General features: G+C 35.4%; 2 protein-coding genes across 5 annotated transcripts in view; one reads left to right on the top strand and one right to left on the bottom strand.

Moving 5' to 3' along the window:
- The window catches only part of taok3a (TAO kinase 3a), an 88,016-nt gene extending 77,246 nt beyond the window's left edge, over window positions 1-10,770 (top strand). For 3 of the 4 annotated variants that reach the window (XM_073840622.1, XM_073840623.1, XM_073840624.1), the window contains exons 14-20: window positions 2,789-3,025; window positions 3,512-3,640; window positions 3,926-4,129; window positions 5,163-5,402; window positions 5,986-6,198; window positions 7,664-7,846; window positions 10,103-10,770. In XM_073840622.1, the coding sequence (XP_073696723.1) occupies window positions 2,789-3,025; window positions 3,512-3,640; window positions 3,926-4,129; window positions 5,163-5,402; window positions 5,986-6,198; window positions 7,664-7,846; window positions 10,103-10,264 (1,368 nt within the window). In that variant the 3' untranslated portion in view covers window positions 10,265-10,770. Of the gene's footprint in view, window positions 1-1,444; window positions 1,598-2,788; window positions 3,026-3,511; window positions 3,641-3,925; window positions 4,130-5,162; window positions 5,403-5,985; window positions 6,199-7,663; window positions 7,847-10,102 lie in introns of those variants that run through there. The other variant, XM_073840625.1, reaches the window with a different exon arrangement.
- Window positions 10,771-11,232: 462 nt separating this feature from the next.
- Window positions 11,233-14,578, bottom strand: pebp1 (phosphatidylethanolamine binding protein 1). The gene is made up of 4 exons (XM_073840627.1): window positions 14,377-14,578; window positions 13,775-13,884; window positions 13,527-13,627; window positions 11,233-11,764 (listed from the first exon to the last, which is right to left on the bottom strand). The coding sequence occupies exons 1-4, from the start codon at window positions 14,509-14,511 to the stop codon at window positions 11,547-11,549; spliced, it is 564 nt and encodes a 187-aa protein (XP_073696728.1). The 5' UTR covers window positions 14,512-14,578; the 3' UTR covers window positions 11,233-11,546.
- Between the last annotated feature and the right edge of the window lie 378 nt (window positions 14,579-14,956).

A 14,956-nucleotide genomic window follows, 5' to 3' on the forward strand; every position in this document is an offset into this window, starting at 1 on the left:
CACCAAACACTTCAAACAAAAGGAAAAGGTGCATTTGACTTAAAGGGGGCATAACACACACAGTTTCACCCAATCTTATGTTAATCTTGAGTACCTATAGAGTAGTACCGCATCCTTCATATCTCCCAAAAGTCTTTAGTTTTAGTCTAATATGCTGAATTAAATTAATAGAAATGAATAGAAAATTCTAAAAACATTCATTTTGTAACGTTATAAAAGTCTTGAATCATTTTGAATCATGCTGAATACCCGATTTTAAAGGGTTAGTTCAACAACAACAAAAAAAAAAAAAAAATTCTGTCATTAATTACTCTTATCGTTCCAAACCAGTAAGACCTTCGTTAATTTTTGGAACACAAATCAAGAAATTTTTAATGAAATCCAAAAGCTTTCTGACCCTCCACAGAGAGCAACTACCATGTTCAAGGTCCAGAAATTGAGTAACATTGTTAAAATTGTCCATGTGACATCAGTGGTTCAACTGTAATGTTATGAAGCTACAAGAACAATTTTATTCAATTTCTTCTTTTCTGTGTCAATCTTTGCAGAGTAATACAATGTATGCGTGTGAGCCCGGCATTCTGACAGAGAACACCCATCTCTCTTAGTTTATTGTCTGTATATTCTGGTTCAAATAAGTAAGGTTGGGCAAAAAATTGCTAGCTGTCCTCTCTGTCGAAATCTTGGTGCAGCGCATCCGGGTTCTACGTCAGCAGCACCACATGCATGTGTCATGATACTCTCATGAATGGCGTCGAAAACTGACACAGAAGAATTTGTTGAATAAAGTCGTTATTTTTGTTTTCTTTGTGCACAAAAAGTAGTCCCGTAGGTTCATAACATTAAGGTTGAACCACAGATGTCACATGGACTATTTTAACAATGTCCTTACTACCTTTCTGGGCCTTGAACGCGTCAGTTACGTTGCTGTATATGAAGGGTCAGAAAGCTCTTGGATTTCAATAACAATATCTTAATTTGTGTTACGAAGATGAACGAAGGTCTGACAGGTTTGGAACAACGTCATTTAAATTTGATCAAAAACAGTCAAGAGTTGAATTTGAATCCAGTTAGGGTCCCCATCTCTGTTACCTTTAACCTGGAAGTGTTTCTTTCACTCCTTCCAATTCTTACTTTGCCACCCAGAGCTTAGTGTTGTCACATGCCCCTTTGGTGTGGCTGATGGGGCACTTGGGTAGAAAGCGATTGGATTGGTGACTGCAGTTACAGTGGGGCTACTGATTCAGGGTGATTAGGAAATTTCCCCCTTCAACAGGCATCTCATGTGACTGGCCTACTAAACGCTGCTTAGCCCGCGCACAGGGCCAGGCCTCTCTGAGAACCTCATTCATTCACGGCGCACCTGCGAGGAGAGAGGAGAAGCAGTGTTCGCCCTCTCTCTTTATCCCCATCCCTCTCTCGCTCTCTCTTTCTCTCCCGGTGGGTTTTGAGCGAGTGCTTTTGGGGGATGTAGTGCAGGCGACTCTCAATGTTCTCACGGGTGGTTTATTTCGCCAACATGTTTGGCTTGAGGAGTTCAGGTGGGAGTTACGAGAAACTCAACGAACAGTTTGATCTGGACACGCCCTTCTTTCAGGTTTGTCTTTTTAGGGGTTAGCAGAAGTCAAGGGAATGGTGGGAATGGGTTTTCTGCTTTCATTTCTATATTTAGTGGCATCTATGACCTTCTAGATCTAGAAGATGCACATAGGCAATGCTGAGATGTGTACTATTCACAATTGCAACTTTTCCTCTTTGTCAAAATCAGATATTGCAGTACAAATTATACAATTATACAAATCTATATCTGTGTACATTTTCCATCATGCTCTATTTTCATTTGTCAGTATACTAATAATATAATGCTTGTTGTTTTCATTTGCTACAAGAACATTTGTAACCCTGGACCACAAAACCAGTCTTAAGTAGCATGGGTATATTTGTAGCAATAGCCAAAAATACATTGTATGGGTCAAAATTATTGATTTTTCTTTTATGCCAAAAATGATTAGGATATTAAGTAAAAATAATGGTTCATTAAGATATTTTGTAAATTTCTTACTGCAAATATATAAAAACTAAATTTTTGATTAGTAATATGCATTGCTAAGAACTTAATTTGAACAACTTTAAAGGCGATTTTCTCAATATTTGGATTTTTTCAGAAACCAGATTTTCAAATAATTGTATTTTGGCCAAATATTGCCCTATTTTAACAAACCATGCATCAATGAAAAGCTTGTTTATTCAACTTTCAGATGAAAAAAAAATACCCTTATGACAGGTTTTGTGGTCCAGGGTTAAATGTAGTCTTATCAATTGCTCTGCTCTAGATTTCATGGGTTTTCTGGTTGTTCTGCTCTCATAATGTGAAAAGATGACACTGATCATCTTGTGATCTGGTTACCCAATTCAGTGGACTATATCCTATGAATTATTCTACTGTATTATATCTCGTTTCTCTTTTCAGATCCTCAAATTTCTCAATATATTTTCATGGGAATGAAACATTTAGAAACATTCCCACAGGTGACAGTCCAAAAGGTGTCAATAGGGATTAAAAATAGACATTTTCTAGAATAGACTAGAAATTTTCAAGTAGGGAAATGCATGTAACCTGATACCTAATTTTAATGTCTTAATATTTTCACCATTTACCAAACGCAACCTTTGGTCACCATCATTCAATCGTCAAATATTCCAAAGATCTGTGGGTCAATTTTGCACAAAATCTCATCATAATCATCTCAAAAGTTCACCTTCACTCACCAATTTCTTTTCCATCTAGGTAACACGTCAAATCCACGAACATGAGCAGGAAAATGAGCTCAGAGAGCAGATGTCGGGTTACAAACGCATGCGACGGCAACACCAGAAGCAGCTGATCGCTCTGGAGAACAAGCTAAAGGCAGAGATGGATGAGCACAGACTGAAGCTCCAAAAAGAACTGGAAACCCACGCCAACAATGCCTTCATTGAACTGGAGAAACTTGCCAAGAAGCACGCCATCCAAACAGACAAAGAAGTGGGTGATCTTTCTTTATTCTTCTGCTGAGACTTAGTTTATAGTTACTTGGCAGTTAAAATTGACATGATGCTGACTGAAAATAGTGATTGACCAATATACCATCCAGAATGGTTATTCTGGGATTTGTTACTTTAACATCCTAACAATAAATTTTATATTATAAAATCGTTGTACAAAGTGGAAAAAAGAAAGTAGTTCAAAAGTTCATGTAGATCATATGAAAACTGCCCCAATTTATATTATTCTTTTCCATATTGCATGTTAAACATGTAAATAGCCAAGGGATATATGCAAATTATTCATGTAGCATATGTTGGTTAATATGTTAATGAAGCCATGGAAGAAAATGGGACTGTGTGGATTTTAAGTCTTTCTCTGGATTTTAATATATATATATATTAAAAAAAAAAAAACATTTTAAAAAATCAGTCACATACTGAAATTGCAGTGCTATTAATGATAAATCTGTGTTTTGTTCCTCAGATGAAAACACTGTCAGCTGATGAGAAGAAATTCCAGCAGCAAATTATGGCCCAGCAAAAGAAAGAACTCACCAACTTCCTTGATAACCAGAAGAAACAGTATAAGCTGTGCAAGGAGAAGATCAAAGAGGTTCTTGTCTAGTTCCTAGAAGTTGAAACTAAAATTGTTCCTATTTACTAGAATATTAATATTATTCTGGATATTATTGCATTAATACAATTAAATCCTGACATACATTTTACTTCTCAATTTAAAAATTTGGTATAGAAAAACACTACATTACAAGAGTAAAATGGGTTGCAAATGTCATTTTATATTGGCTTAAAATGGGATGTTCTCTAAAATAAAAATAACTTGTAGTGTAAAATCACAGTTTTAACCTTTTTTTCCCTCTTCTCATGATTATTTGTTCAGGAAATGAGTGAAGATCACAGCACGCCTAAGAAAGAGAAGCAGGAGAGGCTGTCCAAGCACAAGGAGAACATCCAGCACTCTCAGGCTGAAGAGGAGGCTCAGCTTCTGGGACAGCAGAGGGCTTTCTACGATAGGAACTGCAGGGCCTTCAAACGCAAGATCATGATCAAGAGACAAGAGTTTGAGCAGGAACAGTTACGAGAGGTGGGGATAAAATGCTTTATGTCAGGGGGGAAAAAAGACTGTTTAGCACTCTGAAATATGTACAGTTAAAAGTTTTGTGGTCATTAAGATTGTTGTTTTTTAAAGATTGATAATACGAAACATTTCTTGAGCTCCACATTTCACAGTATTACTATTTTTACTGTGTTTTTAATCAAATAAAGACTTGCTGAGCATAAGAGGTGTATTTCTAAAACAAAACTAAAAAATCTTACTGACTCTACGCTTTTAAACTGTAGTGTATGTGTATATATACAGGATAATCATATGAAGGCTTTTCCCAGGGTTAATGCAAAATTTGAACCATTTCTCAGGGTTGATGACCGTTTTCAATTAATCTGATTTGAAAATAAGTAACACAGCAATGTGCAAATCTCTTAATCTAGTGCGTTAATCTGCAGGAAACCTTCGGAAATATTACTGGGTGTAAACCCATATATGGTCTATAAAACAACAAATATGATGCATAATCCAGCGGATCTAGTCTTGAAGTCTCTACTAATGTGACTCACTTGCATATCAACACCTTGTTTTATTGTGTTTCATTCATGTGATCATACCTTTAACTATTGGAAACTTGGCTTACTAAGGCAAGCCATTAAAATAATTATTATTGCTGTGCATACCAATAATTAGTGGTTTGTTTTAAACCTTTAACATTTTTTTGTGACTTCATCCTATTACTGTAGCCGGGAAAAAAAAAACATTTATATCAAAGGAGGTATTCTATCCATATAGAGTGACCAGAATATCATAATTTAAGAAACCACATAGAGACCAGCTCTGTCGGTCAACTAAACAATCACCTGTTAACCATATTAATCACTTTGGCAAGTATCGACATAGGATTTTGGATAGAAAAAAGTCAGAATACCTTAGCCTGGCATTTTGGTGGCAACTTTAGTACAGGAAAGCCCCACTAGTTTTATTCCGGATGTGTAAAAATCTAGTTAATATTAGTAGATTTAAAAGATTAAATAACTTAACATTGTTATATTGATTTTCTCTCTTTCAGGAGTTGAATAAGAAGAAGACCCAGAAGGAAATGGAGCACGCTATGTTGATCAGGCAAGACGAGTCGACCCAAGAACTTGAGCATAGGCAGCTGAAGACGCTACAGAAACTTCGCATGGATCTGATCAGACTTCAGCACCAAACAGAGCTGGAGAACCAGATCGAATACAACAACCGACGAGAGAGAGAACTGCACAGAAAACATGTCCTCGAACTACGGCAGCAGCCCAAGAACCTCAAGGTACCACCACCAAGTGTGGGGAAAAAAAACATTTCTTATTACTTAGCTATATATAGTGTGAATTTAACCTACAAAATCTATGTAGGTCTCATTGTTTCTATGACTGTGATTGCAAAATTAACTAGATGTTATGAACATTAGCAGGTCAGTGAAGACCAACGATGCTTTGTCGTCTTTTTCTGAGAAACGATTAAAATTTAAACATTACGTTACACAGGTACTCGGCTCATTTTAATATAAAAAGCAGTAATGCTTTATAATAAACATTAAAAATCAATCAATAGTTGTATCTGTTAATGTCATTTAATGGGCCTGAGCTAATATGGGCTAACAATGAACAGTTAATTTTTTTTATTGACCTATGTAAACCGTAATGAATAAATAATGTAACAAACGCATTGCTTGTTGCTAATGTTAGTTAATGTTAACTAATGGAACCTTATTGTAAAGTGTTACCAAACAAGCCATCCTTTGAGGCAAAATGCATATTAGATGATTTTTTTTTTTTTTTTTTTTTTCAGATTTTTGTCCTGAAAATGCTGTCAGTTTGTGTTTATACAACTATGAGTCTTGTCTCCTGCAGGCTATGGAGCTCCAGATAAAGAAACAGTTCCAGGATACGTGTAAAGTCCAGACAAAGCAGTACAAGGCCCTGCGGCACCATCAGCTAGAGGTGACCCCCAAAAGCGAGCACAAGACGGTGCTAAAAGCCCTGAAGGATGAGCAAACGCGCAAACTGGCCATCCTGGCTGAGCAGTACGAGCAGAGCATCAACGAGATGATGGCATCACAAGCAGTGAGTGAAGAAACAACACTGTTAACCATTATAGAGGCCAATAAGTTCACATCAACCATTTGTTTTAGTATCTATGCGTGGTAATTTTAAGGAATGTCATTGACAAAGTATGTAATGTCCACAATGTGACATTTTTTGACAGAAAAACAATAAATAGTAAATAATAATGTAGTTATATTTGTAATGGTGTTTGCTAAAGTATATAGAGTGCAGCAGTTGGGTTCTTGACAAAAAATTCCATTCATTTTCACCATAAGAAAACTGATTTTTAACGACTAATAAATCTGTAAAGAAAGAACTACTACTCCAACATTGTTAATCGATGATATGTGACCCAGGACCACAAAACCAGTCATCCATCCATTTTTTTTATCTGAAAGCTGAATAAACAAGCTTTCTATTGATGATGTATGGTTTGTTAGGATAGGACAATATTTGGTTGAGATGAAACTATTCTATTTGATAATCTGGAATCTGAGGGTGCAAAAAAATCTATCTATTGAGAAAATCACCTATTAAGTTTTTAGCAATGCTTGTTAGTAATCAAAAATTAAGTTTTCATATATATGCGGTAGGAAATGTACAAAATATCTTCATGGAACATAATATACTTAATATCCGAATGATTTTTGGCAATGGCATAAAACTAAAAATGATCATTTTGACCCACTTAAGACTTAAAAACTTTTGTTGAAGCCAACCCTCATCTTATTTCAACTTGTTATTAAATAATTGTTTAACAGCTGAATTTGTGGCAGAAAAACTACATTACCCATAATGCTATATAGAAATTCCACCAATCAGCAAATCGAACTAAATAGGCTCTTCAAGGAAATCCCTCTCCCATGATTTGATGTAACCACGTCTGTCTATATTGTTTCTGTAGCTACAATATGTAGATATAATCAACAACTTTCAATAAATAGGTTTATATTTTATATTTCACCTACATCCTTTAATTTGATATCCGCAATGCTTCATGGGATTGTAGTTATTTCCCTTACTAAAGCCGTTAAGTATCGTCTTGTACCTTTTGTTATTGTCAATTTTCAAATATTTTTTTTTCCTTTAAATAAAAGTTTGTAAAGATGTAATTCAGCTCAGAGCTGGTTAGCTTGGTTCATAGCTTCTAATGCTTTAACAAAGATCCGTATGGGGAAAATGAATGGAAAAATATTTTGGGAATCAACGCCGCTGAAAAAGTGGGTGGGCACTAAAGCACTCTATTAAAGTAAGGGTTTAGATTTCATGATATCTTTAAGATGCAACAAATTGTGTTTTTTATAAATTGGTTAGTTCATATAGATTTAAAGTAAAAAAAAAAAAAAACTGAGGCCTCCTGTTTGAAATTCTGGTCTGGGCTTGTTGCCCCATACAAGAAGGCCATTGATGGTTAACTGCAACTGTGCTGTAGTGTCAGCAAACCTTCTGAGGCTCACGTGCGCACGTGTGTGTTTTTGTGTAGCTCCGTCTGGATGAGGCTCAGGAGGCCGAATGCCAGGCACTGAGGCAGCAGCTGCAGCAGGAGATGGAGTTACTCAATGCGTACCAGAGCAAGATCAAGATTCAGACCGAGGCTCAGCACGAGCGCGAGCAACAGAAACTGGAGCAGAAAGTCTCACTGCGGAGAGCACACCTTGAACAGAAGGTCTAGTCCTGTTACTAACCTCTTATGTACCCTTATGTACTGTATGCATCAATAATGGTTTACCAGTATAGGTTTTTAAAGGCCAATCCAGAGAGCTGAGTATTTAATCAGCAGTTTATACATTACTAGTTAAAAGTTTTTGGACGGTAAGATTTTTAATGTTTTTCAAAGAAGTATCTTCTGCTCACCAAGCCTGCATTTATTTAATTCAAAATACAGCAAAACGGTAATATTGTAAAATATTCTTACTGTTTAAAATAACTGCTTTCTATTTAAATATATTTTAAAATGTAATTTATTCCTGTGATCAAAGCTACATTTTCAGCATCATTGCCCTAGTCTTCAGTGTCACATGATCCTTCAGAAATTGTTCTAATATGCTGATTTGCTGTTCAAGAAATATTGTTTTATTATAATTATTATTATCAATATTTAAAACAGTTTAGTACATTTTCTTTTTAGAAAGATCAAAGGTCAGCATTTATCTGAAATAACAAGCTTTTGTAGCATTATACACTATACCATTCAAAAGCTTGGAGTCAGTATAATTTTTTTTGGAGGGAAACAAGTTATAGAAATTAATACTTTTATTTAGCAAGGATGCTTTCAATTTGTAATGTTACAAATTATTTCTATTTTAGATAAATGCTTTTCTTCTGAACTTTCTATTCATTAAAGAAACCTGAAAAAAAAATACTCCACTGTTTTTAACAATAATAATGAAAATAATAAATGCTTTTAAGCAGCAAGTCAAAATATTATAATGATTTCTGAAGGATCAGGTGACTGGAGCTTTGAAATCATTAGCTTTGGAATAAGTTACATGTAAAATATATTCAAATAGAAAACAGCCATTCAAAATTTTGTTGTACTTTGGATCAAATAAATGCAGGCTTGGTGTGCAGACCAGATATATATATATATATATATATATATATATATACATACATACATACATATACATATACTGCATTTTATTCAGTATGGTATATTTACAGATTTAAAAAGATTTTTTTTTTTTCATTATTCAGCAAGGATGCATTAAATAATTAAAAACTGACAGTAAAGACTTGTAGACAGAGGTGGACAGTAGTGAAGTATTTGTATGTGTTTTTCTTTGGAAAACTTCACTATATTCCAAAGCATGTCATAGTTTTTACTGCACTACATTTCATAAATAAAAGTTGTTGTTTGTTTTACCTTTAATACTTAAGAACATTAAAAATGTAGTATTTTCTTGTACTCAAGTAAATCTTTAAAAAAGAAAATAATAGATTTCTAATATAACATAGTATTAAATAATATTTAATATGAAACAGAAAAAGTACAATATTATGCTTTCAAATGTTGTGAAGTGAATTTTTCTCCAAAAAAAAAACACTGATAAAGTACAGCCACTTGAAAAGTACTTTTACAGCAGAGTAAAAATACTTCTCTACTGTCTGCCTCTGCTTGTAGATTGTTATAAAATATTTCTATTTCAAATAAATGCTGTTCCTTTGAATTTTCAATTCATCAAAATAAAAAAATTAAATAAATAAAAAATTAATTCAAAATTCAAATTGTAATATATAACAATATTATTTTTACTGAAAAGTTCTATATTTAATAAAGAAATATGTTATATATGTTATATATTAATATAATATACTCAATATTTAATTGTGTACGGTATATAAATATTGTATTTAGCATTTATTTTACAGCATATTTACCTGGAATGTTGTCAAAAATATATTTTACTTTTTAATCAAAATATAGAAATATATATAATTGACAATAAATCTAAAAAAAAATGCTTTTATGATAGCCTGCAGTCGTGATGATATTGTTTCCATACAGTACAACAATTCTGTTAACAAAAAGTTAATATCCAGTAACTTGGATAAAATTTTAGACAATATGGCCAGTTTAGTTGTTTTTTTCTTCCTCTTCCTAAGTGCACTCTGCTTGAACCGAATGTTAAAAATCAGTCAATCCTTAAACATTAACCTAAGTGGCACCGGTCCATCAAAATGTTCTCAGGGACAACATAAGCTCCATCCCAGACAAGAGGGATAGGACTTCCAAAAGCTACTTTGCTCCTTTATTTGGATTATTAATTGAGGTTAAAAACCTAAAGTGGACAATAGGTCATAGTTTTTAGCAAATTAAAGGAAAGAAACCAAAAGGCCTTCGTTTTAGTGTACAGTAGGTCCTCGTTCACCTCTGCTTGTTTGACACACTTTTATTGGAGCTTCTATCTTATGCTTTCAGATTGAGGAGGAGCTGGCTTCTCTTCAGAAAGAGCGCACTGACCGAATCAAACACCTGCTGGACCGTCAGGAGAGAGAAGTCGACGCCTTCGACATGGAGAGCCTCCGTATGGGTTTCAATAACTTGGGTGCTTTGGACTACCCTAAAGATGACTACAGATGAGACCATAACACTCCATCATCTTCCCTCTTTCCTGCTCGTTCAGCCCCCTTTTTTTTGGAACAAATCTGCTGTTTTTTGCTACTGACAGTCCTATCAATCCTCTGGGCTGGTGCCTGCACAGGCCTTACACATTTGTAGACACGTCATGGGATAACATGCTGGAAAACGTCCTTTAGTTGTCTCTTTTTATATATAAATATTATATACAAGATGATTAAATCTGTCACAGTGTTGATGTCAATGTTTTCTCGTGCAATGATAACACTTTCAGTGTAATTCAAATTCAACATAGAGATTTCAAGACAAAAGCAATATGAACGGGGGGTTTGTATTGCTGATTTTAATCCAGATTTTTTTTTGACAGGCTGTGTGATTTAAGAATTTTTTTTAAACAGTTTTTTTTTTTTTTTTTGCAGCCTCCTGCCTCTTGCTGCTTGAATCTCTATTTGGTATTTATTCACCCAGCGAAAATGAAAAATACCTTTTATTAAGTATTGAAGAAATTTGATAAACCGCTGCATTCATATGTACGATACCGTAATTCACCTCAGCTGAGGTGCACAATGTGAATAATACATATGTGAATCCTAACTCGTGGTACCTGCACAAAGGGCTGAAGGGGAAGGGACATGTATTTTGTGTATAGAAGGCTTTATGGAGAACTTTGACTTATTTTCCTATACATTTTAACTGAATTTCAATTTCTTTTTATATATACATAAAAATATATATATATATACACAAACATCTATATGATAAATGTTTCACCACCCTTTCCATCCTGCAGTCACTGGTGAAATTGTCTCAAAGGCCTCCTCTCCAGCTGTGTATTTTCTACAGAGTCCAATTAGTGAATAAAAACGCTTTACTGTCGCATGCACTTTACATTTGTTTTCAGGTTAAGAGGCATGGTTCTGTCAGAGCTTTTAATTATATTTGTAAATAAAGTGCGCATCACACAATCAGCGTCTTAACATAGTCTGGTTTATTTGCCAGGAATTTTATTCCAACGTATTCAAGACCAGTATATAGCTGTGAGAATATTGTGAAATTAAAGGTGCAGCCACAAAAACACAAATTTGCAAAGTCTTTTTTTAAACTGAAGGCAGTCTGAACGCTTCCAAGCGAAGTGACAAAGGCATAGGTTGAAACTGCTTGATCTGTTCCATTTCAATTTAACTTTAACAAAACAAATGTAGAATTTCTACACAGCTTTTAAAGCAAAGAACAGTTTAGTTTATTAGTGAGTGACAAGCAGTGACAGAAATTCTAAATTATTCCCTTATTTGCCAGCAAGCTGTTCGTAAAGTTTGGGCACATAGTCGTCCCACTCTGCCTGGAAGCAAGTCCCTGCGATTGGAGCACCGAGGCCGTATTTTTTGCGGAAACTCTGGAGCTTGAATTTTCCTCTGTTGTCTCCAGAGCGGTTGGTGAGAACGCGTTCGGTGCAGCTTATGCTGCCTGGCTGCTCATAAACTAGCCACACGTAACGATGGAGACCTGAAGAGAATCGTGCACAAGTGTTATTCACCACTGACACACTAACTTCCATTTTAGGTACAATAAAATAAACATTCAGTCATTTACACAAATACATGTCGTTCCAAATACAGCTGCAATTGAATTTATTCAACCTCCTGGACCTGCAAGACATTTGGCTGCAGAGAACTACATTTTGTGAAAACAATTTAACCAAGGCATCAGTACACTATTAGAGAAAGTTTATTAATATGCATTTGAGTAATTCCGAGAACTCAAGTTGGTGAATAAAAAAATTGGCTCTAAATGTTCAAAATTATTCAACCCCCAAAAGTCAAATTTGGTACAGAATCTTTTAGTCTTTAAAACCGCCAATAAACACTGCTTGGATGTGTATTAATACACATTTGAGTAATTCTGAGAACGCAAGTTGATGAACAAAGAAAAAAAAAACTTATTGGCTCTAAACGTTCATGTTAAAAATTATTCAACCCCCAAAAGTCAAATTTGGTGCAGAATCTATTATTTTTTAAAACCACCAATAAACGCTGCTTGGAAGTGCTTAGAAGCTTCTGTCACCTATCTACTGCAACCTTGGCCCATTCTTCACCTGAAAAAGCTTTTAGATCACTGATGATCTTTGGTTTTCACTTTGCCACTGCTTTCTTCAAATTCAACTAAATATTTTCAATGAGAAATTGAGAATTAAATCTGGAGGCTGATTTGGATGTGTACTTTAAGATGACTGTCCTGCAGGAAAGACCATTGATCATCAGCTTCAGTCTTTGCACCAGAGGCATCACAATTCTTGTCAAAATGGCTTAATAAGACGGTCATTATTTCCACTTCCTGCAACAGTAAAACACCCTGATAACAGGACCGGTCCACCTCAGTGTTTGACTATTAAGATGGTGCTCTTCTACTCACAAGTTTAGCTTTTTTGCACCAGACATACCGCTGATCCATGGTTCAAAAAGTTCCAGTTTGGTCACATCACTTCATAAAACATTCTTCCTGAACTCCACAGGTTTATCCAAATGAATTTTAGCATATTCAAGTCAGCATTTTACGTTCATCTTGGTCAAGAGTGGCATTCGGCAAGATGCCCCAAAATTAAAGCCATGCTTGTCTTGAAATCTTCTTGAAAGTCTTTGGCTGTACATTGCAGGATTTTCCTCAGTTGTTCTGATCAAACATTTTATGATATTGTGCTTTTTCTTCAACACCCTCAAAGGTTTTCTGGCACAACACATTTTAAACTAAGGAATAAGGCTGACAGCTGTGTCTCTAGAAACTTTTAACGTCTTTGCAATCTTCATATAGCTTTAGATTTTCTAAAGTAATACAATTGGTTCTTCTCTATAGCTTCTCTGTAGCTTTTGTGAGAGCTCTGTTTACTTTGTCATTAGCTACTCAAACTTTAGCACATGCATGGGCTAACTGTATGTATGTGTAACAGCTCAAGCTAATTCTGTTTTCTAATAGAGTTTCTAAAGGTTTAATTATGTTTAATTTTGATTGCACCTGTGTGTATGCATTTCTTTCTGTGGAACAAAAAAAAGATATTTTAAAGAATCCTGGTAAGCAAACAGTTTTACTTCCCATTGACTTCCACTGTATTTTTTGTTCATATAATGGAAGTTTGGTTACAAACAATTTTCAAAATATCTTCTTTTGTGTTCCACAGAAGAAAGTCAGTCATACAGGTTTGGAGCAACAAAATTTTTAGGTGGACTATCCCCTTAATTGTTTCATTTTTACGGAAGTCAATCTAAACTCTCACCTGTTCCCTTCGGGGGTCCGGAACCAACATAGTCCGACATGACGCACCCACTTGAGATGTCATTTCCTTTCATGTTGACGACAAGGAAGTGGTGCCATTCCCTAAGATCAAACACAACAACTGTAGCAGAAGAAGTAACTTTGCTTCTAACCTGCTCAAACTTGTTTGACCATGGAATCCCTCTGTTTACTACTATCTTTATTTCTGTTCTGATATTATAAATATAGCTGACTGATCTGAAACCATACCGAAATTTGGGGTCTTTTCGGCTGGGTGCGTCTGGATCGGTCATGGCCAATGTGTACAGCTTATCGGGGTCACATCCCTCCCACTCAATTGATGTGGGTCGATTCTGCACCTGCAAAATTAAAATGAAACTATGTCAGAATGAAACTATGTACATATATACATGTATTTATAATACATACTATTCTTGTAATTGTATTATCAGTTCAGAACACTTATGTTCTAGTGGCCTAATTTCTGCATTGCTATGCAGGTCTCTTTTCTAATTTAGGCGGTGGCCCATTAATTTGCAGCTCACAATTTTTGCATGAGGTAATGCAGAGTGTGTCCACATTACATCACGTGATTGTGAAATTTCTAGACAGATGCAACTTTGGCTGCATGCGACCCTAGTTTCCATTACGTAACTATAGACAAAGTGCATTCGTTTCAACCATCTTTGGTCAATGCAAATAATGCAAATGCAAAAAGAACGTTAATTTCCACTAATTCTGATAAATTTGTTTAAAAAGCCACCACACTTTCTTGCAAACGCATGATGCAGAAGCATTGCTAGCTACAGACACTGGCCTAATTCCTGAATGCGTGTGCATTGGGCTCTAACCTGAGTGGGAGTGAACACTTTCCCCAGCGCGTCAATTTCCAAAGAGCCATATTTGACAATTAGAGGCTTGGCTGGCTGCTCCTCCACCTCTGTAAGGGCTATAGAACCTGTCCATTCATTAATATCCACAGGCATGGTGACTCAATGCTCTTGCGAGATATCAACGCAGCAGAAAAGTAGAGCTTCTGTCTCCCCCTACAGTTGTTTTATTGTGATTGTTCATTGAACTGTGAGGCCACCGGCATAGCCAATCATCTTGCCGCAGCTGACCAAGCTCTTAATTTTGATTGGTCTGATGGTCTGTCAATATTCTTTGGCCCGCCTCCTGTTAAGAAAGTTCTCATTTCCACGAATCGGTTCGTTTGGACACTTTAATGAACTGGTTTATTCAGTGGAATTCATAAATGTTTGATTCATTGAAAAGATTCGACTCAAATGAATCAGACGTAGTTACGTACAGTAAACTGAAAGCGGTGAAGTTAAACGCTTCTCTAAAGAACGTCTCGTTTTTTAAACTCGTATTTGTATTTGATAAACCTATTAAACCAGCAGTTAAACTTAGACTCGAGCCATACCAGAT

Source organism: Garra rufa, chromosome 5, assembly GCF_049309525.1.
Source record: "Garra rufa chromosome 5, GarRuf1.0, whole genome shotgun sequence".
NCBI lineage: Eukaryota > Metazoa > Chordata > Actinopteri > Cypriniformes > Cyprinidae > Garra > Garra rufa.